General features: G+C 55.1%; 1 protein-coding gene across 3 annotated transcripts; it reads left to right on the forward strand.

Annotated features, from left to right (window-relative positions):
• The first annotated feature begins 506 nt into the window (after positions 1–506).
• Fmnl1 (formin like 1) lies at positions 507–26,186 on the forward strand. 3 transcript variants are annotated; one of them, XM_042673766.1, is made up of 27 exons: positions 512–908; positions 10,218–10,301; positions 11,680–11,793; positions 12,468–12,541; positions 12,838–12,921; positions 13,233–13,361; positions 13,641–13,658; positions 14,911–15,019; positions 15,559–15,635; positions 15,800–15,893; positions 17,224–17,298; positions 17,577–17,687; positions 19,237–19,386; positions 19,901–20,002; positions 20,153–20,426; positions 20,732–21,034; positions 21,225–21,349; positions 22,158–22,360; positions 22,757–22,991; positions 23,152–23,220; positions 23,735–23,815; positions 23,890–24,019; positions 24,159–24,322; positions 24,560–24,661; positions 24,783–24,878; positions 25,124–25,244; positions 25,748–26,186. In XM_042673766.1, exons 1-27 carry the CDS (start codon positions 780–782, stop codon positions 25,849–25,851), a joined length of 3,357 nt encoding a protein of 1,118 aa, XP_042529700.1. In that variant the 5' UTR covers positions 512–779; the 3' UTR covers positions 25,852–26,186. The 3 variants fall into 3 exon arrangements, with proteins under 3 accessions (XP_042529702.1, XP_042529700.1, XP_042529701.1); XM_042673768.1 differs by lacking the exons at positions 13,641–13,658; positions 25,748–26,186 and adding an exon at positions 25,398–25,735 and having other exon boundaries at positions 507–908; XM_042673767.1 differs by lacking the exon at positions 13,641–13,658.
• Positions 26,187–26,227: the final 41 nt, after the last annotated feature.

The raw sequence follows: 26,227 nt of genomic DNA on the forward strand, positions 1-26,227 counted from the left end.
CTTCTCAGCCGGCAGAGCCCCAAGAAGGGGACGCAGCCGTCGCGCCCCCACGTCTCCCACTTGGGGTCTCCAAGCCGCACCCCGCATTTGTGCGCGATCTTGCAGCACCCCCAAGCCCTCGACCCCCTTTCGCCCATCCGCTGCCAATCCCCCTGCCTGCCCACCCCTTCCCCCGCGCCCCCCGGGCCCCGGTTCCTGCCTGGCGGGGACTCGCGGTTCTAGGACCCGGAGGCGCCGGGGAGCGCGCCCGCCGCCGCCGCCGCCGCCGCCTCGGCCTCGCCTGGATCGCCGCGGGCTCGGGCAGGTGGAGCGGCGCCCGCGGCCTCCTCCGCGGCAGGTGCGGCGGCTCGCATCCCCCTCCCTCCGGGCGCGCGATGGCCGCGGAGGACCCGGGCCGGCGCCCGGCGCCCGCCCCTTCCCTGCAGCCCGCCCCCCTGGGGCCGGGCGCGCGGCGGCGGCGGCAGCGGTGGCGGCGGGGAGCTGCGGTTTGCGCGCACCGGGAGCGGCAGCAGAAGTTCGAAAATCGCCGAGGGGGGAGCGCGCGCCGCAGCTTCCTGCCCCCCGGCCCAGCCCTCGGGCCCCGGCGGCCGGCAGCCTGACTTCCTCCCCGCGCCCCAAGCTCACCGCCCGCTCCCATCGGACCGGACCGGGCCGCCCCGATGGGACGCCGCGCCCCGGCTCCTGCGCGCCGCTAAGCCGCCTGCCGCCCGCCCGCCCGTCCCCGCGACACCCTGGATCTCCGAGGCTGGAGGCGCCTGGCCGGCTGGGTGGGGACCACCATGGGCAACGCGGCCGGCAGCGCCGAGCAGCCCGCGGGCCCCACCGCGTCGCCCCCCAAGCAGCCCGCCGCCCCCAAGCAGCCGATGCCCGCCGCCGGGGAGCTGGAGGAGCGATTCAACCGCGTCCTGGTGAGTGCGCGGGGTGTCCGTGCCCGAGCCACCGGGCGAGGGGCGGCGGGGGCTCCGCGCGCGTCCCCGCCCTCCGGGGGCTCAGGTGCCGCTTGGAGATCCCCAGCCCGGCGGCTGCCCCCCTCCGGGAGGGTGGGAGGGACAGTGGCTTCTCTCCGTGACTTAGCACTCTCCACTCCCCTCCTCCCCCCCCCAAAAAAACTTTCTTCTGCAGTGGCCCAGGCTGGCCCCCCCACCCCCAGCCCGCACCCTCCTCCCACCCTCCTCGGCTTGAAGGTCTTAAGCAGAAACGTCCTGCGGGGAGGGTGGAGCGGAGCTCTCGCGTGGGGAGCTCTCCACGCCACGCAGGCCCAGCTGTGGGGTGCAGGTCTGGAGCATCCGCCCTTCTGTGTCTCAGGGTCAAAGATGGAAGGGTTACGATGCAGCCTCTTACAAGCCCAGGACTCAGTGAGAGCTCTTGGTTCTGGTTTGCTCTGGTGTCCCGGCAGCTGGGAGGCGGGTGGGTAGGTGGTCAGATCCTGCGGAGCCAGCCGGCACTTGTGTTTCTCCTCCCCCCCCCCCCCCCCGCCCCCGTGACCCTCCCCCTCCACCCATATGGCCCAGGAGGCATGTGCCCCTCATCCGGGTGGGGTCTGCGTGGATGGGTCACTCTGGCTTGAGGTGAATGAAGCAAAAGTCAAGAAGCTCTCATCCCTTCCTCTTATCACCTGCCTGGGAAAATATTTTTTTGGAATTTACTCTTTTTTGGGGGTGGAGGGTCAGTCTTGGTGCTTGAACTCTGGGCCTGGGCACTGTCCCTCAGCTCTTCAGCTCAAGCCAAGTGCTCTACACTTGAGCCACAGTGCCACTTTCAAGGGAAAAAAAATTTTTTTGGGGGGGGGGTGGAGGGCTGGGGAAGGTTGCTGAGTCTTTACCACTGGGGAGAAAGCCATCAACTCAAGCTGAGTTCAGAACAGTCAAAACATGTCTGGGGTGTACAGGCCAGTGCAGTGAGGGGTCCCCAAGACAGATGGGAGGCAGAAGATGCAGGGAAGAGGAAGGGCCACCCATTCTCACTTCCCTCTCCCTACCTCAGCCCTCTTCCCTGCTCCCTTTCTCTAACTAATTGCCTGGTGTGGCCTGTCTGCTGTCAGCTGTCTCTTACTGGACACTGGTGACAGGCAGGAAGGCAGGGTTGTTTCCCAGAGCACTTCTCAGTCTGAGCAGGTTGGCACTGCAGGTCTGAGGGTGGAGACCCCTGCTGGGGGAGGAGGGGCACAGGCCACAAAGTGGTGTTGGCTCCATCTTTGGCCCTTTGACTCCCTCTACCCTTTCCCCCCACCTTCAGCCCATCATTCAGCGCTACTTGCTTGATCCTCTGCATGGCCCCCAGGGGGGTCATCTAACAAATAGTTCCTGAGAATGCTGACAGCTGCCCACTCCAAGGGAAAGTTAAGAGGGGCTCTGGAGGAATGTGTGGTGTGTGTGTGTGTGTGTGTGTGTGGTGTGTGACCTTGTGAAGGCACCTTGCTTGGGTGGGGAGGAGGAGGGACTCAGGCCAGTCCCTGATTAACCCATCTCTTCACCTGCCCTGAAGAGTCCTATCCCAAACCCAGGCCTCAGCAAGGCTAAGCTGACTGACTAGATGGGGGAAGGGAACATGAGATACAAGGTTTGGGGACCCTCTTGGGGGAGCCTGAGTTGGTGATGGTCCCAAGATCCCCACAACCTTATGGGGTAACCATGAGTGTGTGACCATCTCAGCCCCCTGTGTGTGTATAATAGGGGTAGGATGGGCTTTGGAGGTGAGGGGTGAGGTCTAGGTTCTAGGCTGTTCTCTGTTATGCATGGTAATGGGGAGGAGTCATGTGAATAATTCAGATCTGGGAAAATCCAAGTCTAGTGTGGACAGTCCCACGCAAGTATGGAGCCTTACTGTCCCAGGTGATTTGTGGCTGTAACTGACTGGCTAAGTCAAACAAAATGTCACTGGAGTTGGGTAGTCCAAACAGGCTGTCTGTGTCACTTACACTATTTTTGCCTGGAATTGTGTCCTTGTGGCCCTCATCTTAGGCAACCCCTCCTAAGCTGGGTGCTGGTGGCTTATGCCTGTAATCTGAGCTACTCAAGAGGCTGAGATCTGAGGATTGTGATTTGAAGCCAGCCTGGGAAGGAAAAGTCTATGAGCCTAGTATCTCCAATTTAAAAAAAAAAAAAAAAAAGCTAGAAGTGGATCTGTGTGTGGCTCAAGTGGTAGGGTGCCAGTCTTGAGTGAAAAGCTAAGGGACAGAGCTTAGGCCCTGAGTTCCTATTCAAACCCCAGTACTGGCATATGCATGTGTGCGCGCGCGCGCGCAGACACACACAGACACACACACAGACACACACACACACACACACACACACAGATACACACACACACCAGATGGACTGGGTTAGTGTGGGTTGGTCAATCTGCTTTCTGGCTTGGGGTGGAGCAAATTGTAGCAGGGGTGGAGAGGAGGTCTAGAGAGGGATCTTAGAGGTGTTCTGGTGGCTGGGCAGCAGCACCCACTGGGCCTCCTCCCCCTAGGCTCCCAGGAACCCCACTGTGTTTATACCTTCTTCCTGGGGAAGATGCATCTTTTGCCCTGTTATGACCAAGATCAATCTTGGCTAAAAAACGTGGCTCTTCTTACTCTCTACTAGCAGGGATATGACAACCCCCCCCCCCCCCACCTCCTGTGATAACCTTGTCCATCGCTTGAGGCTGCCCAGGACAAAAGATCTGGCTGAACCCATAAGTCTGGCCATGAGTATTTCAGAGAGTAGCTCCATTTGACCTCCCCATTTTAAGGGTCAGAGCTGAGTCTCATCCCTAGGGTATGTCTTAAAAGAAGAATCTAGAGAGGGGGAAGGGGCACACCTATAGTCTGGTCAGCATGGCCTCAGAGCACCTTTCCCTGTCATTTCATTGTGGCCCTTCCATCCTGGTGGGGAATAGGTCCCCATACCCCAAACTGCTCCTTTCCTGGACATGGGATTCCTCTTCTGGATTTGGGGTATCTCCAGCAAAGTCTCCCCATCTGGGCAGGAGGTGCAGAGAGCCCCTGTGTGCTAGGCTGTGAGAGAGGGGTCTCCTGCTTACAGTGGGGGTGGGGAGGAAGCGCAGGTTGAGCCAGGGTTTCCGGCTGCTGCCTTAGCAACGTGGAGGAGCGTGGCTGCCCAGCTCCATGGGCCTGCTGGGATGGTGGGAATGCCAGCCAGCCAGGCTCCAAGCTCGCGCCTCTCCTACGCCCTGCCCGAGGCTGGGTGTCTTCCAACGTCTTCCTGCCTTGGGAGGAGGCATATGGGGTGAGGGTTTGGGATGGCTTGCCAGGAGTGTCATGGGTATAATGGGGCATAGGGTACCCCGACCTGCCTGGGCAGAGAGCAGCCTGTATCCTAGGGGCTCAGGGATAAGTGGAGGTGGGGCTGAGAGTGATGTTTGCACACAAGAGAGCATATCCTATGGGTAAGGATTTAGCCCTTAGAGTGATCTTACCCATGTCCAAGGACCTGGACACTTGACCAGGCTACATGGGGCAGTCACAACCGTTCCAAGCAGGGCCTGGGCCCTGGAAAGCTTGACTCTCGTCAGGCCCTTTAGAGCAGGCTGGTGTCTCCATTCTGCCAGCCTGTGATGGAGGTGCATCTCCCAGGCCAGCAACTCCTCTGGGGTAGAGCTCCTCAAGTTTTGGGCCTGCAGCTAGGGGTAAGGGTGGGGTGGCTCAGACTCTACACTTCCTTCCCTCTATCTCCCACACACTCACTGGGGTGTCATCCTGTGGTCAGATGCTGGGCTGGGCAGAGGCTGTGGGTGACATTCTCAGCAGGCAGGCCTGGCATAGACTGGCCTAGAAATGCAGAGATGTGGTGGACATGATTCACAATGGCATCTGGGGCCTTTTGGCAAAGAGCTGGGTAAGATGGGCAGGAGCAGGTGTGGTTGCTCTTAGGGGCCAGCCATCTTGGTACTTTTCCTGGGAATACAAAGTTCTGGAAGGTGGCTTGGGCCTCCCTGCCTTTGAAGGGACAGAGGTTGCTCAGGAGAAAGGCAGGGAAAGTTTCCCAAGTTTAGGGGGCAGAGGTAATCAAGTTTGGAGATTGAATCTTATCTTTACCAATTACTATCTTTGTGACCTAGGGCAAGTTACTCAACCTCTCTGAACTTCAGTATTCCTTACATGTAAGGGGAACATGGTAACTACCACACTGTGAAGATAATTTTCTTTTTTCTTTCTTTTTTTTTGGTCATGGGGCTTGAACTCTGGGCCTGGGCACTGTCCCTCAGCTCAAGGCTAGTGCTCTACCACTTGAGCCACAGCGCCACTTCCAGTTTTCTGGTGGTTTATTGGAGATAGGAGTCTCACGGTCTTTCCTGCCTGGGCTGGCTTTGAACCGCGATCCTCAGATCTGTCTCCTGAGTAGCGAGGATTACAAGCGTGAGCCACCAGCACCTGGCTTAATTTTCTTTTTTAAAAAAAATAATTTTAGTGGTTATTTTTCCTTTTATTTTATTAATCTTATGTGGTATCAAGGAATCAAACCTAGGGCCTCATGCATGCTAGGCAAGCACTTTACCACTAGGCCACCTTCCCTGCCCAAGATAATTTTCTTTACATGTAAATTATACATTTATTGTTATAAAGAGGATTAAATAGAGTGCTTCACACAATGCCTGGTCATGGGGAAATGCCCATAGCTGTGCTTCATGGTGAGCAAGAGGGTGCTGATCTGGTTCTCTCCATGTTGGAGCCCCTTGTCTCCTCTCCTCAAGAACACCCTGGGTTGCCATGCAGGTCTTCAGCTCTGATAAAGCAGGCCACCTCCCACCCAGCCATTACACAGGTCTGCAGCAGCGAGGCCTAGACTGAAAACTGCCTGGTGGCCGGAAACCACGAGAGGGAGGGCCTACCTCTCCTGGAAGGTGGGGCTGCGGTGGGGCCAACGGCAGCTAGCACGGCAGCTAGTGTGTGCACATGAGGAGGGGTGGCAGGCCTCCACTTCCCCACACCCAGGGGTGCTGGTGGGGGTGTTCCCCAGTGAGTAAGAGCTCAGTATGGGCAACAACAGGAAGTGTAGGGTGCTGGGTGGCAGGAAGAGGCTCTGGCTGGCTGTTATGGGTTCTTCAGAGCTGAGGGGACTGGGGCCGGGCTATCCACAGCAAACCTCTGGGAGGAGGAGGTCAGCATCCCATTGGTCTTTCTTCTGAGGAAACTGAGTCCTGTGCAACCAGTTTGCCATCTAGATATCCTTGGGTAGTTAACTTAATCGCTCCATACCTCAGTTTCCCTTTCCTGCAATAAAGGTTGTAATAGCATCTTCTTTGCAAGCTTTTTGTTGAGATTTAACTGAGTGAATAGATGTAGAGTCCTTAGTTGGCGTTAGCCCAGAGGAAATGTTTTGGGAGAATTTGTTTTATTGCTGTTGGGTTCCTGCAGCCTGGATAATTTGGACAGGGTCTGGTATCTTGGTTCCTATTCTTGTCCTATATTTGCTTCCAGGGACACAGACCTGCAGGGGATGCTGGGGCTCAGATGGGAGGAGCTGTTAGCCTTAGGAGATCTCAGCACCTGAAACAGGGTGGGTCACTCCCATAGCTTCCTGTAAGCCTGTAAGAGCACCACAGAGTCTGTATCCGGAGATTTTAAGAAGTGGATTCAATTGATTGTTTCTGCAGATGTGCCGAGAGCTTAAAAGCCAAGATTGAGGCTACACAGCGGTGTAGGGGGGATATAGAATAGAGGCTGGGGGTTTGCCTGATTTCTGGCCTAACAGTGGGCTTGATATCTATATTTGGGGGCACTTTGGGGCTTGCAGGGGAGGGTGGGATTCAGCTATGGGGAAAGGATGGGCTGGTGGGTTGGGGCCTAGATGCTCAAATGGAAAGTGAAACTGCAGGGCGTGGCCCTATCCAGATGTGGCTAGAGCTGTCAGCCTCCTGGGATCGCACCCTGGGACAGAAGTCAACACAGGGAAAGGGGGGGGGGGTGTTCCTAGTATGAAGTAGGAGCCTGCAGGGGCTGAGTGTGGATGTATAGTGTCTCTCTCTGACCTTAGGAGGCACAGGCAGGGAGGACGATGGTCACCATACACTCTAATAGAAAAGGGAGGGAATTAACCCCTTTCCTTGACCATACCCCATATCCTTCCTCATCTGACCCAAAGCACTAGGGCAGCTGGGAAAGGAGCTGAAAGTTCAGGGACAGTGCACAGGCCTTGAGTTCAAACTCCAGCACCAGTGTGCACGCACACACCCACAAACCAAAACAAAAATAACAACAACAACAACAAAACAGTTTCTAGCGCTTTACCACTTAGCCACAGCCCCACTTCCGGTTTGCTGGTGGTTAATTGCAGATAAGAGTCTCACAGACTTTCCTGCCCAGGCTGGCTTTGAGCTGTGAGCCTCAAATCTTAGCTTCCTGAGTAGCTAGAATTATAGGATTGAGCCACCGGTGCCCAGCCAGAGCCTGGGTCTTTTGAGTCCCACTCTGGTCCCTCCACATTACAGATGTACCCTTCACCACACATCTGGACTGCTTGGCCCTTCCTGTCTTAGCTGAGCGATGTTTGCTTCCCCCAGCACCCATGCCATCCCTCTTTGCTGAGGGGCCTGGTTAGGGCCCTGCCCCTGTTTTTCAGAGTGGCCTCATGTCACCCTGAGTGAGTGGCATTTGCTGGCCCCTCTCCCACTCCCTGGGTGCCCATCTCCTTGGTGGGCACAGCCACAGCTGGGGAGCAGCTGCTAATTAGCGCTCAACGCTGTCAGAGCTATTTCTGATTTCAGAGCCTAAATTTAGCACGTCTAGCAGGCTGGCACATGGGACTGGGGCCTGAGGAGGCCCCAGGTGGGGAAGGGGCACCTTGCCCTCCACCACTGTTGGGATGGATGCTCTGAGCAAGACCCTGGAGAGGTTTCTCCTTTCCATTGCAGCATATACCCTGAGACTGCTCGGGAGGAGAGGACCAAAGCTGTGGCTCAAAGCCAGCAAGCTTCTTTTTTTTTTTACTGGCTTTGTAGGTGACCTTGGGCAGGTCAGGAGACGACTCAGTGCACCTGTGGGATGGGCATAGCAGCAGTGCCAAGGCAGGCAGGGGGCAGAAGGCCTGCCAGCAGCATGCAGGGCACTGAGTGGTGCCTGGCATAGTACACATTCAGGGAAAGCTGGCTGCCATGACTGTTGGGTTATGATCATGACTTGAGGGCCATTCCAGCACCACACATTAGGTGAGGACCCAGAAAGTACCTGTTAGTAGGTGGCAGTCCCTTCTGAGGTTCACATGCTAGGGCTCTGTGCCTTCCTCTATCGCCTGGCATCAACTTCCTTCTTTTTCCCCAGGCCCATTCACCTCAGTGCCACTGCTTCCCTTTGTCTCTGTACATTGGGAGTGGATCAGAAAGGGAGGGACGTTAGCCTCCAAGCCCCCTAGCAGAGCCTCCTCCCCCCCCCCCCATAGCCTGAAGGCCCCTTCCTGGACAGTCTCTCTCTTACTGCAGGAGAGGGCCCCTGGTCTGGCCCCAGGCATGGGGGGGGGTGGGGGGGTTTGCAGTGGTTTCCTCAGATCAGGCTCTTACACAATGCAGGGGTGGGGGTGGGGGGTGAAGATGACGTACCCTACCCCCAGCTGACCCAGGAGTCTGGTGGGTGAACAATTTCACCTCTCAAGTAGGGCCCCAGCCGGAAAAGTTAGGCAATGGGGGATGAGAACACCCCGTTTCCTGTTATGTGACACTAACTCAAGGCAGTGATTTGGGGGTGAGGTCTAGCCAGAGCTCCAGCCCTAGGCTTAGCAACCAAGAGAGGAAGCTGGCTGAGGAGCCTCAGGTGGGTGTGGCTCTCTGGCTGTCCCAGCCATGTGTGACCTTTCCTTAGAGCCACGTGATGGCGTGTGTATGTTCCTGATGGCCAGGGCTGGTGACAGTCCAATACTGGGTTTGTACTCCCCTGGGAGGGGGTGTCCCATATCGTCCCAGCTTGACTGAGAACTCCATGAAGACAACTACTGGTTTTGGGGGCTTGCTATAGACTTAAGCCCTCCATAAACTGGAGTTTCCTGAATTTCCTGAATGAACTAGCTTGTCTTCTGGGTGTGTTAGGGAGATTTGCCAAATGCTGGGGTCCAGAGAGCCCCAAATTCTGGCAACACATGGTCAATTCCGTAGCTCTGAGCTGGACTGTATTACAGGGGCAGCATGGCCAGGAAAGGACCAAGGCAGAGCTCTTGCTGAACTTTCTTAGCCTCTGAGGAGAGTTCCATTCTGGGCCACCAGCACCACTGCTTAGTATTCTACCTATGCCTTCTGGCCTCTGACACACCTTCAGCCATGACACAGCTTCGCTGCCCCTTGTGTCCTGTCTCATTCCCTCCCTCCCTGAAGGGACCTGGTGGGGGTACTGGAGAGGGTTGGGGAGGGTTGCCTCTGCCCTTGCTGGCATTGACACTCTGGACTGAGTCTGTGCTCGTGGGATTGGGGTGTCTGATGGCATGTGGGAAGGGGGTCATTGCCTGATGGCTGCAGCCGTACCTGGCTGGTGAATGCTCCTTTGCTAGCTTCCTGCCAGGATAGAGGAAGCTAACACAGCTTGGGGAAATGAGCCCAGGGAAGGCATGTGACTGTCTCATGCCAGGTATGCCAGGGAGACAGTGTGTACGTGTGTGACAGAGCCCAGTTAGATTTGAATTCAGATCCTGAGTCCAGGAGAGCCAGGTGTGGTAGTTCACACACAGAACTGCATCACATGAGAGGCAGAGGCAGGAGGATCACAAATTTCCATATGGAGTTTCAGGACAGCCTAGGATACATACTGAGACCCTGTCACAAGCACACATAAAACCCTGGGTCCAGACAGGGAGGCAGTAGCTCACGCCTGCCTGTAATCCTAGCTACACAGGAAGTTGAGGTCTGAGGATTGAGGTTTGAAGCCAGCCTGGGCAGGAAAGTCTGTGAGACTCTAATCTCCAATTAACCACCAAAAAAGCTAGAAGTGGAAGAGTGGCTCTAGTGCTAGAGCTCTATCCAGCCTTGAGTGAAAAAGCTAAGGGACAGTGCTCAGGCTAAGGCTGAGTTCAAGCCCCAGTACTGGCAAAACAAACTGTGGGTCCCTTTCTAGATGCTGGGTTATGGGGGATATGCGCTCTGCCTCTCTGGGCCTCGGTTTTTTCCATGGATAATAGCACTTATTTCCTGGGTGAAAGAATGACACAAGCCTTCCGAGGGAACTTAGTTTCCTGACAATGCCCTAACATTCTCATCATGTTGGGGTCCCAAGCTCAGGCATCTTTCCTTTGTTTCTCCCCTCCCAGAACTGCATGAACTTGCCCCCAGACAAGGTCCAGCTGCTGAGCCAGTATGACAACGAGAAGAAGTGGGAGCTGATCTGTGACCAGGTGGGCCACCCTTCCCTGTGCCTTGATGCTCGTGGGGCTGAGATCCTGCTCAGAGGCTGGCTGGGGTATCGTCTGGAAATGCTGGTGGGGGGCTCTGAGGGACTTTGTATCCCCATCTCCCCAGAGACTATGGGAGATGTGAAATGGCAGGGGTTGGGCCTCTCTTTACCCTCCTGTCCTGGGCTGGAGAAGGAAAGGGGCAATCCTGGGTTGCCTACTGTAAGAGAAGAGAGGGAAGGGATCCTTGTCCCCACCTTTCCCTGTGGGTCCGAGGAGAGAAGATGAAGCAGCAGCCTTCAAGGCCAGACAGTTCAGACTGCTGCCCCTTGGAAGTCAGTTTAAGCTCTGGGCTCACAGTTGGGCAGCTGCCCAACTCAACTGGGCAGTGTCCAGCTGCTGGACACTGGAGTGGACTTCTCCCAGTACTGGGGGGGGTAGGGTCTGACCGCTTTGGGATCTAGAAAGGCAGGAGGTGAGTGTGGCCTCAGGCTGAGGTATGAGAACTAGAGAGTGCGAGTCATCCCCCCTCTCCCCCTCCTCCCCGGGCCTGGTGAAGCTTCCTGCTAATGGAATGGGCGGGCTGGCTGGGCAGACATCTAGCTGGGGTAAGGCTGGGCTGAGGACAGAAGTGGAGAGTGCTCCTGAGGGGCTTAGCCTGGCATCTCAGAGGGGTGGAGCGGGTGGCTGGGCACATTTGAATGCTGTGGGTTGGGCTGAGTGGGAGTTCCTATGGGTGGGGTCATCTGTGAACTCTCGGTCTGGGCGCTGTCCCTCAGCTCGTCAGCTCAAGGCTAGCACTCTACCACTTGAGCCACAGTTCCACTTCTGGTTTTCTGAGTGGTTTATTGGAGATAAGAGTCTCAAGGTCTTTCCTGCCCGGGCTGGCTTTGAACCACCATCCTCAGATTTCAGCCTCCTGAGTAGCTAGGTGCCCCAGGGCAGACAGGTGACAGGATGGATCCTCTGCACTATGCCTCCAGACAGCTCTGGGATACTCGAGGCCAGGTCTTTTGGGTTTGTGCCTTAGGTATTTCTGATGTAACTTAAGATAGCCTGACTGGACTGGGAATGTGACTTAGTGGTAGAGTGCTTGCCAAGCATTCATGAAGCCTTGGGTTCGATTCCTCTGTACCACATAAACAGAAAAAGTTGGAAGTGGTGCTAAAGCTCAAGTGGTAGAATGCTAGCCTTGAGCAAAAGAAGCTCAGGGACAGTGCCCAGGCCCTGAGTTCAAGCCCCAGGACTGACAGAAAAAAAAAGCCTGAAAACCCAGGAGAGAGAGAGAGAAAAAAAAAAAGGAACACTGGTAGGGGACCTGGTCAGTGGCTCTGCAGCAGCTCTGGCCAGCTCCCATTGGATACCCCATTTATCTCTCCAGGAACGGTTTCAAGTCAAGAACCCCCCTGCAGCCTACATTCAGAAGCTGAAGAATTACCTAGATACTGGTGGGGTCAGCCGAAAAGTAGCTGCTGACTGGATGTCCAACCTAGGGGTATACATCTCCCCTTTTATTCTAAACCTGTCCCCTACCTGCACCTTCCAGGCTCTGGGCAGCTGGATTAGCTATATGTGTGTGTATGTGTGTGGGGGGGCATTTACAGGAGACACAGAGTGCTTTTGGTGGGAATTTTATAGGTTCCTTTGTGTATCCTGTCTACATTTACATAGGTACGCTTATATGTGTATGTATGCACTCTGTCCTGCAGAGATGTGTGTGTGTGTATCATGGGTGTGTTTTTGGATGTATGTGTCTTGTATACTCCTGAGCCCATGAATAGAGGAGAGAGTGAGAACAAGGATGGGGGTGGGGTGGAGAGAAACATACTCATGTGCCATGTGTCCATGTGTGGGTGTGTGGGAAGCCCTGTGTGTGTATCCAGGGTGTCACGTTGGCTGTTTGATGTGTGTATGTGTGCATGTAAGCTGTATGTCCATGTAGAGGTATGTACGTGCATATACCTTGTGTGTCCCCTGTATGTGTGGGTGAAGAATGCAGAGCCCTTGAGCACGCATTGTTAGGGCAGGCATGTGGAGGTGGTGGGGGAGGACAATCGTGAAAGGCCTTGAGTGTAGGGTGGGAGTGGGTACTGCTGGCTGCTGCTTTAGGACTTGATGGGCCTGTGGGAGGTGGGGCTTCACCCACCAGACTCTGTTCTTGGCCCCTAGTTTAAGAGGCGAGTTCAGGAGTCCACGCAAGTGTTGCGGGAGCTGGAGACCTCCCTGAGGACCAACCACATTGGGTGAGCCAGAACTCAGGTCTCCCCCTCTGGGCCTCCCACAGCCTTAGGGCTTCCCCATCCAACTCCCTTGCCCCTGGCACAGGGCTGGCTGGGCCTGTGGACGTCCTCCAGGTGGAGGCCTAGATGCTTTTCTCCTCTGCTCCTCCCCATCCTGGAGCTTACGCCTGAGCTCAGTCCCTAGCATCACAGAGTCTCTTGAGGTGGAGGGTAGGGTGGGGCTCTTGCTGTGCCTGCTTGGTGCCCACTCGGGCAGGCCTACTTCCTGGCTGGAACTGAGCGAGTTCTGTGCCCTGCAGGTGGGTGCAGGAGTTCCTCAATGAGGAGAACTGTGGCCTGGACGTGCTCCTCGAGTACCTAGCCTTTGCCCAGTGCTCTGTCACGTAAGCCCCCCCCCCCCCCCCCCGATGCCCCTCCTCAGACCCTTGATCCTGCTCCTCAGACCCTCAATCCTGGCGTCCCTTGGCTTTGTGCCTTCCTGCCACTTCCATGTAGCCCTTGCACTTGGCTTGGGACAGATCCCTTCCTGATGCCTTCCCTGATCAAGAGAGGATATTCTCTCTCCCTCCATTGTGCTCAGCACACAGCCCAGAACATAGTGTCCCCTTCTACCCCAGGCTTTCCTGCAGATGTCTCACCTTGCAGTTCTCTCTGCCCACTCGTGTCCCCTGAAGTCCCTGCGTCTCTTCTCCAGGTATGACATGGAGAGCACAGACAATGGGACCTCCAGTGTGGAAAAAAGCAAGCCCCTAGAGCAGTCCGTAGAAGATCTCAGCAAGGGACCATCCCCGTCTGCGCCCAGAAATCGTCACTTGACCATCAAGTATGTGTCCCTAAGACAAGGTGGTGGGAAAAATGGAGGATTCAACCTTACAAGGCTTCTTCTAGCCAGGCCCATCCAGAGTGCTAGCTAGGGGCTGGGGAAGGGGCAACCAAGCATGGGGGATTCAGAATCAGCCTCATGCAAGGCTCAGGATGCTGATATGTTAAGAATCCTTCAGAGGCTGGATTCTGACTGGGTCTGGGGTAAGGAGGGGTTTCTGGGATGGTGGAACCCTTCTTGTATACATCTAATCCTTGTTTTCTCCCATGCGGCCTCCAGGTGCCCCCCTTCTCCCCGGTACGTAGCCACCTGGTGGCAGGTGCATGCCTGGCTGACTTCCTGGGGTGGTGGTGGGTTGGATGAGGCATTCAACTGATACTATTGGGCTGGGTTGCTGTGACCCTAGCCTGGGTGTCCTGCAGGAGGCAAAGAAGGGGATGGATGTGACCCTGGAGCATCATGGGGGACTCAGCTCTTAACTTTGGGTCAAAGGACCAATTGCATGTTAAATCCCAAACACTCACAGTTTGTTTGTCAAGTTAGACACTTTTGTTAGCATTTTCTATGTTAGGTATGTGGCAGATTACCCTCCAAAATAGATCATGCTGCCTTTTAGGGGCTCACAGTTTAGAGGGGGAGGGAGTCAGTTCGGTAACAGGTGGTCACAGAGATGTGACTGGAAAACTGCATGGAGCAATCAGGAAGGCTTCCCAGAAGAGGTGACACTGAAACTACCCAGATGGAAGGGGCCTTTTGAGCAGCATGAGGGCAAGAAAGGGCATTCCAGGAAGAAGGAACAGAATGAGCAAAGACCGAGACACAGTTCAGCAATGATGGGAAAGGGCAAAGGGGAGGACTGGGCTGGGTGGAGGTGAGGGGCTCCAGAGAAGTTAGGAATGTGATAGAATCGTCAAGATTGATGGACATGTGGAAGTCACAGTTGGCAGTTCTGCAAAAATGAAAACCTCACACTTATGGGCCAAATGTAATTCAGCATACTCCCTGATAGAACTTACTAGGTGCCAGGCGCTGTTCTGAGCTCATCTCATAGTTCCAATAGCCTTGCAAGAAGGTACTATTGCTGCAATTACTTCTTACAAATAAGGAAAATGAGGCTCAGGAAGAGAAAGTTACCTGTGTAGTAAGTGAACTGGAAAGTTTTTGAACCACAACAGTCTGCATTCACAATCCGCCTCTCAAGATGGAAGAGGAGCCCAAGGAGCGGCAAGCGCCACCTTGTGGAGAGCTTTCTCACCGCTGTTTCCAAGTGTTGGCTGGTCTTCTCCCTGCCAGATTTTTACCCTCACAACACAGCAGCCCTTCTTCATGCCTTGGCCTGTAAGGGCCTCCCCAGTGCCCCCCATAGCAAGTGAGATCCCAGGTTTGAGGCCCGATGACACCTACCTTACTCCAAACTGGCCTTTTTGGTTGGGTAGATAGGAAGCCATTACCTGAGGTTCTCGGAGTTCCTTGTCTCTTACTTGCTGGTAGAAGAAGCAGGAAGTTAAGGCTTGGGCTGATTCCTGCTGCCTCTCCCATACCTGCCCAGGATGACCCCCACTCACAGCAGGAAGGCCCTACGGAATTCTCGGATCGTCAGCCAGAAGGATGATGTCCATGTTTGCATCATGTGTCTGCGTGCCATCATGAACTACCAGGTCAGTGGGGGGCATGGGGTTGGTGACCTGGGGGACTAGTCTGGGGCTTGAGGTTCCGAATTCAATTGTCCCTTTGTCCTGTCCCTCACCAGAGAACCTTGGGGAGAGAATCTAGGTGGTTTGGCAGAGCATCTTGAGGCTGATGAGTCTTGAGAAGAAGCCCATATTTTTGTTGTCTATTTGTCAGGTCCTCTTGAGTGGTCCTGGGTATCGCTGGGGTATGCTTGGGTGTCACATGGGATACCATGCAGGGTTCACAGAAGAGCACTGGAAGACCCAGAGTGAAGCTTATCTCTCTTGCGTCTCTGGCCCATATGGTTTCACTATGTCAGGGTGCCCAACCCTGGCTTCTGAACAATATGAATTTTAATGAGGGGCAGTGTTAAGGTTTGGCTGCTGCAGAGGAGGTTATGGCTGAATAGAAAGACTTGCTGAGCTTGAGAGTATTACAGACACGAACTGTCATGGCTCTGATTATGTTGGAGGTGCTGCTAGTCTCAGGGGCCTGCCTGGAGTGCTAACATCTCCTCTTTTCCTAGTCTGGTTTCAGCCTTGTTATGAACCATCCAGCCTGCGTTAATGAGATTGCTCTGAGCCTCAACAACAAGAACCCTAGGTGAGGTCCACACTCATAACCTGTCTCCTGCTTCACCCCAGTCTACTCTGTTCCCACTCAGTTCTCAGGATGGCCTCCCAGACGCACCACCCTCAGTGCCCCATCCTCCTCTAGCTGGGACATGCCCACCTTTACTAGAGATTGTTGTTCCCTTCTCTCCTCAGAACCAAGGCTCTGGTGCTGGAGCTGCTGGCAGCTGTGTGCCTGGTGCGGGGAGGACATGACATCATTCTCGCAGCCTTTGACAACTTTAAGGAGGTACTGGAGTGCCCATCCACACACACCTGCCTGCCCCTCTGGTGTTGCTTAGAGCTCCGTTGCTGACATTTGGAACCTTGATGGGATAGCTGGGGATGCAGGATGGGAATTTGGGGGATCCAGAGGATAATCTGGCACAGGGAAGTTCTGAAAGACGGGTACAGAGTCAGGTAAGTATGACAAGGACAAGGTCAGCCTTCCCTCAGCCTTACAATCCAATCAATCCTTATCAATCCAGTCATCCTGGGGTTGCCAATTCTGTTGAACAGGTTTGTGAGAGGCAGATGCAAGGAACTGTGGAGCATAAGGATGTATATGTGCAGTTATTCCTTTAGTGAATATTTACTGAGGGTCTACTATGTATCGGGTAAGGGGTGGATCCTTGCCATGTGTCAGTGAGCAAAAGAAACAAAAAGGAGGAGATGACAGATAACAAACTATGAAATTAAGAAGAACATGATATAGTGCATGGAGCCAGGCACCAGTGGCAGACATCTGTAAACTCAAGGCTGAAATCTAATGATAGGGGTTTGAAGCCAGCCAGGACAGGAAAGTCTATGAGACTTACCTTTTTGTTTTTTTTTTTTTTTTGCCTTTCTGGGGCTTGAAATCAGGGCCTAGGTGCTATCCCCAAGTCTCTTTGTGCTTAAGGCTAGCACTTTACAGCTTGAGCCACAGCACTACTTCTGGCTTTTTCTGAGTAGTTTATTGGAATTAAGAGTCTCACGGACTTACCTGTCTGGGCTGGCTTAGAACTGCAATCCTCAGATCTCATCCTCCAGAGTAGCTAGGATTATAAGCGTAAACTACTAATGCCTGGCAAGACTTATCTTTAGTTAACCACCAAAAAGCCAGAATTGGAGCTGTGGCTCAAGTAGTAGAACACCAGCCTTCAATGAAAAAGCTGAGATAGTGCTCAGGCCCTGAATTCAAGCCTTAGTACTGGTATGCATGTGCATATGCATGTACACATAATAGAAAATAAGAGTTTTGGGTGAAGAGATGTTGAGGAGGCAGGAGAACAAGTTTCAGGGTAGTCAAGGAAGACTTCATTGGCAAGATGAGACTTGAGCGAAGCTGGAAGGGAGTAAGGGCCTGAGCATGGTGTCTGTGTTAAGGGAGAACATACTACACAGTTTAAACAGCAATTGCAAAGGCCCTGAGGTGTGAGGGTGCCATTGTATATAAGGAGAATGAGAGTGGAGTGGGGTTTAGAAGACTGATAGGACCTGATAGAACTAGAGAGAAGCCTCTAGAGGCACAAGAGATATGACCCAAACATGGAGGTTGAGCCACTGGGTCCTCAGTGAGTGTCATCCCCCTGACCCAGGTGTGTGGGGAGCAGCACCGCTTTGAAAAGCTGATGGAATATTTCCGGAATGAGGACAGCAACATTGACTTCATGGTAAGCTTGACAGCACAGGGCTAAGGCCTGTTGGGTACAAGGAGTGGTTGTGGGGCTGTGCTCTGGGCTTTGTTCTAGCCAAGTGTGAGATCTGATTGGACAGTTGGGGGTTAGTGTGGGGGTGGGAGGGCTTGGGCTGCAGAGGACATGGAGGTGACAGACCTGGGTTAGTAGAGTGGGAACTGTGGAGAGGAAGACTTGGGGATTGATAATGAAGTCTGGAAATCACTGAACACCAATCCAGTGGATCAAGACTTGCTGCTGTCCCTGGTTCCCAGGTGGCCTGCATGCAATTCATCAACATTGTGGTCCACTCGGTAGAGAACATGAACTTCCGCGTCTTCTTGCAATACGAGTTCACTCACCTGGGTCTGGACCTGTACTTAGAGGTGAGTGTTGCAGCCATCCTGACTCACCTAATGCAAATTTGGGTTCAAATCCTGATACTGCCAGGATGTACTGATATGCTACGGCCTTGGAAACTTATCAGTGAAAGAAGCCAGATACAAAAGGCTTCATAGTATACGATTTCTGTATATTAGATGTCCAGAATGAGTAAATCCACAGAGATAGAAAGTAGATTAGTGGTGGCCAGAAATGGGGAGGAGAGAATGGGAGTGGCTGCTAATGGGTACAGAGTTTATTTCCAGGCTAATGAAAATGTTCTGGAGGCCTTATATAGTGGGGGCTCATGACTACTTCGAAGGCAGAGAATGGAAGATCAGGGTTGAAGGCTAACCTGGACAAAATGTGAGACCCTATTTTTTAAAAAAAGCTGAGGACTGGGAAGGTAGCTCAGTGGTAAAGTGCTTGCCTCCCATTCATGAGTCCCTGCGTTTGATTCCTCAGCACCACATAAACAGAAAAAGTGGGAAGTGGCATTGTGGCTCAAGTAGTAGAGTGCTAGCCTTGAGCTGAAGAGCTGAAGAACAGCACCCAGGCCCTGAGTTCAAGCCCCATGGCCAAAAAAAAAAAAAAGCTGAACCACACACATACTGGCTTTAGCCAAGAGCCAGTGGCTCATGCCTATAATCCTAGCTACTCAGGAGGCTGAGACCTGAGAACTGTGGTTTAAAGCTAGCTCAGGCAGAAAAGTCTATGAGACTCTTAGTTCCAGTAAACTACTTAGAAAAAGCTGGAAGTGGCACCATGGCTTGTGGCTCAAGTGGTAGAGTGCTAGCCATGAGCACAAAGAGGCTCAGGAACAGCCCCTAGGCCTCAGGACCTACTTAAAGAAAAAAAAAAAAAAGGTGGCTTTGGTGGTCCATGCCTGTAATTCCAGCTTGGAAGGCAGAGGGAGGAAGACTGTGGTCCAAGGCTGGTAAAGAAATATTATCCAAGCCGGGCGCTGGTGGCTCATGCCTGTAATCCTAGCTACTCAGGAGGCTGAGATCTGAGGATCGCGGTTCAAAGCCAGCCCGGGCAGGAGAGACCGTGAGACTCCTATCTCCAATAAACCACCAGAAAACTGGAAGTGGCGCTGTAGCTCAAGTGGTAGAGCGCTCGCCTTGAGCTGAAGAGCTGAGGGACAGCGCCCAGGCCCAGAGTTCAAGCCCCACGACCGACAAAAAAAAAAAAAAAAAGAAATATTATCCAAGGAAAATCAAGTGAATGGGGCTGGGAAGGTGGCTCAGTGGTAGAGCGCTTGCCTTGCATGCCTGAGGCCCTGGGTTCGATTCCTCAGCACCACATAAGCAAAAAAAGAAAAAAGCCGGAAGTGGCACTGTGGCTCAAGTGGTAGAGCGCTAGCCTTGAGCTGAAGAGCTGAGGGACAGCGCCCAGGCCCAGAGTTCAAGCCCCACGACTGGACCCAAAAAATAAAAAAATAAAAATGAAAAAAAAAATATCAGGCTGGAGCTACCCCAGTAGTGGTGGGGGTTGTATGGAAAGACCTCTACCCACCCCAGGCCTCACCTCCTTCCTTCCATCTGGGGACAGAGGCTTCGGCTCACTGAGAGTGACAAGCTGCAGGTGCAGATCCAGGCGTACCTGGACAATGTTTTTGATGTCGGGGCGCTGTTGGAGGACACAGAGACCAAGAATGCTGTGCTGGAGCACATGGAGGAGCTACAGGAGCAGGTGGCACTGGTGAGCGCAGTCTCCGAGCCCAGCCCAGCGCACAGTGGGCCCACAGGATGTGTCTGTTGCAGGCCCTGAATGGCAGATCTGTTCTGGGAATGAGTTGGATGTGGCTGTCTGCCTGGCACCAGAGTTTGACCTAAATCCAAATCCCAAATTGGTCGTCTTTCTCAATGAGGATTCAGTGCACTCCCACGCTGCTGCGTGGGTCTGGTGCGGAAGCCAGGCACCTCCTCCACGGATGCATGGACCCCAATCCCTGACTGGGGGTCCTGGGGCCCCTCCTGGCTCAGTCTCCTCCTCCCCACCCACTGCTCCCCCTCAACCCGTCCATGGTACCTTAGTTTCCCCTCCTCATTCACTTGGGTCCAAGTGCCAGGCTCGGCCCACCCTTGGCACGCCGGGCTAAGCGGATGTGGGAGCCTCCCCCAGCCATCCAGGCAGGCTTGCCTGATGCCGCCCCCTCGCCGGCGGTGCCATTGCTTGGCCGAGGGTGGTAGCTCACCATGTGCTGGTGCCACAGCTGACAGAGCGGCTTCGGGACGCGGAGAACGAATCCATGGCCAAGATCGCCGAACTAGAAAAGCAGCTTAGCCTGGCTCGGAAGGAGCTGGAGACCCTGCGGGTGAGGGTGGGGACCACGCGCACGCGCGCGGGTGGGCAGGGGCTGCGGGCTGGGGCAGGGGCGCACGGCGGGGCCGGCCAGGGTCTCCACCCTGGGAAGAGGTATAGGGGCCCTGTCGGTGGGTGCTTACCCCTCCCTTGGGGCTCGCAGGAGCGCTTCAGTGATTCCACCGCCGTGGGCGCCGCCAGACGCCCTCCAGAGCCCGAGAATGACCCGGCACCAGCCCCGGCCCTGGGGCGGCGGCGGCCGTCAGCTATCGAGCTGAAGGTGGAGGAGCTGGAGGAGAAGGGGTTAATCCGCGTCTTGCGAGGCCCGGGGGATGACGAGGTCTCCATCGAGATCCTTCCAGGCTCCGGGGTCACACCGAGTGGTGGCTGCGACGATGCTCCAGCCCCGAGGGTGCCCACCGGCCTCCCGACCCCAGGTGCGCAGTAAGCCTCAAGCCGGGGGCGGGGGCAGGGGGATCGGGCCTGGGGAGGAGATCCTTGGGTCACACGTTGGATAGGGAACGGATGGAGCCGGGACGGTGGGGGGGGGGGGGGAAGAGGCTGGGACTGGGGGCGGGGCTCAGGTAGGAGCAGGTGGGTGGAAACGGCCCCCCCCACATGCATGCGCATGCGCATGCGTAGGGCAAGGAGGAGGGGAGACCACCCAAGCCAAGGAGTTGACACGCCCCTCCCCACCCCTCTCCGCCCCTCCCTGGTCCCGCCTCGCCCCTGATGCGCTCAGCTCCCCCACCTGCCACCAATTCGGAGTCGAGTCCAGGAGCAGCACCCCTGCCGCCCCCGCCGCCCCCACTGCCCGGCCAGCAGACCTCGCAGGAAGCCCCACCTTCGGCGCCCCCACCGGCTCCTCCCCTCCCGGGTAGCCCGGAGCCCCCACCCGCGCCGCCGTTGCCCGGAGACCTGCCACCCCCACCCCCGCCGCCTCCTCTTGGCACTGATGGGCCTGTGCCGCCCCCGCCCCCACCGCCTCCGCCTCCAGGAGGTCCCCCACATGCACTCGGGGAGCCCAGCCCAGAGATGGGCTCAGGTGAGTGGATCGGAGTCAGCGAGGAGGGAGGGTGGGAGGACCGGAGGTCGCAGAACCCTATCCCTCACATCCTCCAGGACCCTCTGCACCTGGCGGGTTACCTAGTGTCAAGACCTTACTGGACAGGTTCCTTCCGGCGCCCCCCCCCCCCCCCCCCCCCCGCGGCTCACCACTCCTTTTCCCATCCTAGGAGTGAAAGCCAAGAAACCCATCCAGACTAAGTTCCGGATGCCCCTCCTGAACTGGGTGGCCCTGAAACCCAACCAGATCTCAGGCACTGTCTTCACAGAGCTCAATGATGAGAAGGTGTTGCAGGTGAGTGGCCTGCCTTGCTCCCAGTGTGGAGGCCAGAGGAGGGGCCTCGTGTAGATCACGCTGGGCCATTGGAGTGGTCATCTTCTCCACCCAGTTTTTTTGTTTTTGCTTTTTGGTCGGTTGTGGGGCTTGAACTCTAGGCCTGGGCGCTGCCCTGAGCTCTTCAGCTCAAGGCGAGCACTCTACCTTTTGGGTCACAGCGTCACTTCCAGCTTTTTCTGATTATGTAGTGCTGAGGAATGGAAGCCAGGGCCTCATGCATGTAAGGCAAGCACTCTACCACTGAGTCACCTTCCCAGCCCCATCCACCCAGTTTTATAGATTGCGAGTCCTGGGGATGGGCATTAGGCAGAGTAGATTGCATGGAGGAGCAGGATTCCCTAAAGGCTTTCTTCTTCCTCTAGAGGGGTGCATCCCAACCTCCTCACTCCCCTCCCCCTGTCTAGCCTCTCCTTTCGAGTCCCTTTCCCACAAAGCAAGCCTTGGCCCTCCTTGTTGGTAGATTGTTTTCCAAAAGAGGTGGTGTTCTGCTTCCAGGCTGTTGGACATACTGTTCCCTCTGCCTTTCCTTTGGCTTTCTTTCATGGCCTTGGTCAGGGTTCCCTGGGTTGGGTGGTCATCTCACATTTGTGTTTCTCCTGTATCTCTACCTACCATCAGGGCCCGTGTGGTCAAGCTGGCTCACTGGTTTTTCTCTGCTGGTGGATTGTCAGTGCTAAGCTAGTGGGCTTCAGAACCAAACATAGTGCTCAACTAGGAGTAGGAAAGATCTTAACCCCACTCCCTACTTTTCTCCTTGCACCTTCAGGAGCTGGACATGAGTGATTTTGAGGAACATTTTAAGACCAAGTCTCAAGGGCCCAGTCTGGATCTCAGTGCTATCAAGGGCAAGGCAGCGCAGAAGGCCCCCACCAAGTCAACACTCATTGAGGCCAACAGGGCTAAGAACCTGGCCATCACCCTACGCAAGGGCAACCTGGGGGCTGATCGTATCTGCCAGGCCATTGAGATGTGAGTACCTGTGTTTCTAGACTTGAACACAGCTCAGTTCTTCTGTTAAGCCAAGGTCAAGCAAATTCCAGTACAGAGCCCACAATCATCCTGGTCAGGGAAGCGTGTCCTGTTTCTAGGCTAGGAAAACCGAGGCCATACTGTGAATCCATACCGTTTGAGACATCCTCACTCTCTCTTCCTCCTTCTGCCCAGGTTGGGCACTCAGGCTGAGGCATCTAGAGCTGGCCATCATCCACTAAAGTAGGCGGGGACCCAAACTTCCAATTTTCCTTGTTCTCTGAAGCTATCAGCCAATAGGAGATATTAAAGTCCAGTTATTCAAGAAGGGGTGCCATCTTGGTCTAAGGGACTGGTGGGTGTAGAGTGAGTTCCACTCTCTATTCCATCCAATAGGTATGACCTGCAAGCTCTTGGCCTGGACTTCTTGGAGCTGTTGACCCGCTTCCTGCCTACAGAGTATGAGCGAACTCTGATGGACCGTTTTGAGCGTGAGCAGCGGCCAATGGAGGAGCTATCAGAGGAAGACCGCTTCATGCTGCGATTCAGTCGAATCCCACGCCTGCCTGAGCGCATGGCCACACTTACCTTCTTGGGCAATTTCCCAGATACTGCCCAGCTGCTCATGCCGGTGTGGATGGGTGGGCAGGGTGGTGTGGCCTGGGCTGGGGGTGGGGAGGAGACATCTCCCAGCTTGGGCTCCAAAGAGAGTACCTGGGAGAGTACTTGTGGCTCCTGGTGGGATCTCCAGGCTCCAACCTATCTCCTCACTTCTCCCATCCCATCCCCAGCAACTGAATGCCATCATCGCAGCCTCCATGTCCATCAAGTCCTCTGACAAACTCCGGCAGATCCTGGAGGTGAGCGCTCAGGGAAAGGGTGCTTATAGATTGGGCCTACCCTTACCTGTTTGGGAGAGTATGAAGGAGACTCATATCTTGCCCACCTGGGATATAACATACATGCCCACATTCATGCTCAGAAAGCAGCTAAGGTGAGACTAGAGATTATTACCATGTGCACCTGAGATCGGCAGAAGGCTGAGATGCTCTCAGGATTATGGTGTAAGTTTGAGAGCAACCACACTATATCCAGCCAGAATGATGGCTGTTAGGAGCTGGCCTAGGAGATGTTAGAAACTCAGTTTGGGGTCAGACTAGTAGAGGAAAATTGGGTGTGCTGTGGTGTTGACAGTACATACATGTGAGATACGTATACATACATGTACATGTGCGGTGAAAAGTCCACTCAGAATTGTGGTGGGATGTGTGTGCAGGCTTCCTTCTTGCCACCGTTTCTCCTCCTTGTACAATATATACTCAAAGGAGCCTTCTCAGTCCTGGCACCATGTTGAATTTCTCCCATCCCTCCCAGATTGTCCTGGCATTTGGCAACTACATGAACAGCAGCAAGCGAGGGGCAGCCTACGGTTTCCGGCTCCAGAGTCTAGATGCGGTGAGCCGGGAGTACCTGGCCTGGGGCATGGGGGTTGGCTAGGGGCCTGTCCCTTACAAGGCATCCTTGTGCAGTTGTTGGAGATGAAGTCAACTGACCGTAAGCAGACGCTACTGCACTACCTGGTGAAGGTCATTGCTGAGAAGTACCCACAGCTCACAGGTTTCCATAGTGAGCTGTACTTCCTGGACAAGGCGGGCTCAGGTATGAAGCAACAGGGCCTTGGGTGGGGGCGGGGGCTCAGTCCAGGGGCCACTAGGTTGGGAAGACTACAGGTTATAATTTGGTGGGAGTGCTATCTGATTTCCTGACTCCATTCTTCCCTACCGCCTCCCCCACGAAGTGTCCCTAGACAGTGTCCTGGGTGATGTACGCTCCTTGCATCGAGGCCTCGAGTTGACACAGCGGGAGTTTGTACGGCAAGATGACTGCATGGTTCTCAAGGAGTTCCTGAAGGCTAACTCACCCACCATGGACAAGCTTCTGGCAGATAGCAAGACAGCTCAGGTGGGCTGGCAGCTGGCCTGGCTTGGCCTGGTGGTGGGAGGCTGGGCTGGGGGATGAAGGAGAACTTGCCATTACACACCCAATGAGGGTGTGGCTATAGGTGGGACCCCCCCTCCTTGGAGGGTGGGAGTGGGGGACCACCCTGCCTGGAGGAGCAGAGATGAGAGATGAAGTAAGTGGCTAGTATTCTGAGGCTGCATGAGTCTATGCTGGTGGGGCTGACGGCTGTGCCTGCAGGAAGCCTATGAGTCTGTGGTGGAGTACTTCGGAGAGAACCCCAAGACCACATCCCCCTCCATGTTCTTTTCCCTCTTCAGTCGCTTTACCAAGGCCTACAAGGTACATGGGTCTGGTGGCTGGGCTGGAGGCCCTATGGCTTCTATACGGGCAGTGGTAGGGGCAGGGGTTTCCTATAAGGAAGGGGGGCTGCCCTCACCAAGATCCAACCTTGGCCCTGCAGAAAGCTGAGCAAGAGGTGGAACAGTGGAAGAAGGAAGCAGCTGCTCAGGAGGCGGGTGCTGACACCCCAGGCAGGGGAGAGACGCCGGCACCCAAGGTAGGCAGCTATGCAGGAGCTTGGTGCAGGGGTGCAGGAATGAATACTACCTTCATCATCCTCTGACATCACCCCCCACCCTCACAGGTACTGCCCAAGAACAAAGGCAGTGCCCCAGAGGCCAGGCAAGGAAGTGGGTTCCTTGTGCACGAGCCACTGTCCTAGCTATGAGAGCCCAGGCAGATAGATACTCTAGGGTTGGGTGAGGGCAGAGATCCTGGAGCTGGAGCTGTATATTCCCCTAGTCTCCACCCAAGGCCCGGAGACAACAGATGGACCTCATTTCTGAGTTGAAACGGAGGCAGCAGAAGGAGCCACTCATCTATGAGAGTGACCGAGATGGGGCCATTGAAGACATCATCACAGGTGAGGGCTTGGCCCTGTTGGCCATGTTTCTTTCCTGACCTCAGTTCCGTTTCTCTCCCCCTAGGGGGTCTGACTGCCTTACTGCTTCTTGCTACTTTTTCTGTTTCTCTTTTTCCTTTCTCTACCTACCTCCTCTCATCCACCAAACCCCAGTGCTCAAGACCGTGCCCTTCACTGCTCGCACCGGCAAGAGGACATCCCGGCTCCTCTGTGAGGCCAGCCTGGGAGAGGAAATGCCCCTCTAAGCCCCCCCTCCAGGTACCTGCATGGCCTGGTTTCCAATCTGAGGACTGTGGGAGCAAAGTCATGCTTTCCTCTTCCGGATCAGTCCAGCACGTAGCTCAGATGTTTGGGGGTGGGAAAGGGGAAGTCAGATAAACCATAAACAGTGGCCTCCTCCACATGAACAGAGCCTCCATCCCTAGAAGGGTGAGCCTGTGCCCTGGGGTCTGATCCTGCTCTGGACAGACTCCTGAAAGGCCCACGTTTCCTCTGATTGCCAGATCTGCGGAACCAGCCTTACATCCGCTCGGACACAGGCCGCCGCAGTGTTCGCCGGCGCCCCCCAGTACCGCCCATGCAGGTCACTGCTGACCTCTCGCTGTAGCCGCTGCATCTGCAGGTGGATTCTGTAATGGGTGGCGCTGTGGGCAGGCTTGGGGCACCGGAATGGTGGGCCTCAGCTTGCCTGGGCCTGGCATCCCCATCAAGCAGGCACATTCTCCTTGCACAGAGGGCAGTGTTGGCCGCCTCCTCCTAAAAGCTGCTTGCAGCATCCCATCTCCCCATAGCCATACTTAGCCTGAGCAGGAGCCTGGCCTGTAACTTATGAAGTGTACTTTTGCCTCCACCGCCCCCCCCCCCCCCCAATATGCCCTTGACCCCGAAAACTCTCCTTGGACCTTATTTTTATACAAGATTAATAAAGATGTTTACAAAAGATCTTCATCTGCTCCATGCCTGTCTCCACCACACCCAGCTTA

The sequence above is a fragment of the Dipodomys spectabilis genome, unplaced genomic scaffold, assembly GCF_019054845.1.
Source record: "Dipodomys spectabilis isolate Male_0828 unplaced genomic scaffold, ASM1905484v1 ptg000018l, whole genome shotgun sequence".
Lineage (NCBI taxonomy): Eukaryota > Metazoa > Chordata > Mammalia > Rodentia > Heteromyidae > Dipodomys > Dipodomys spectabilis.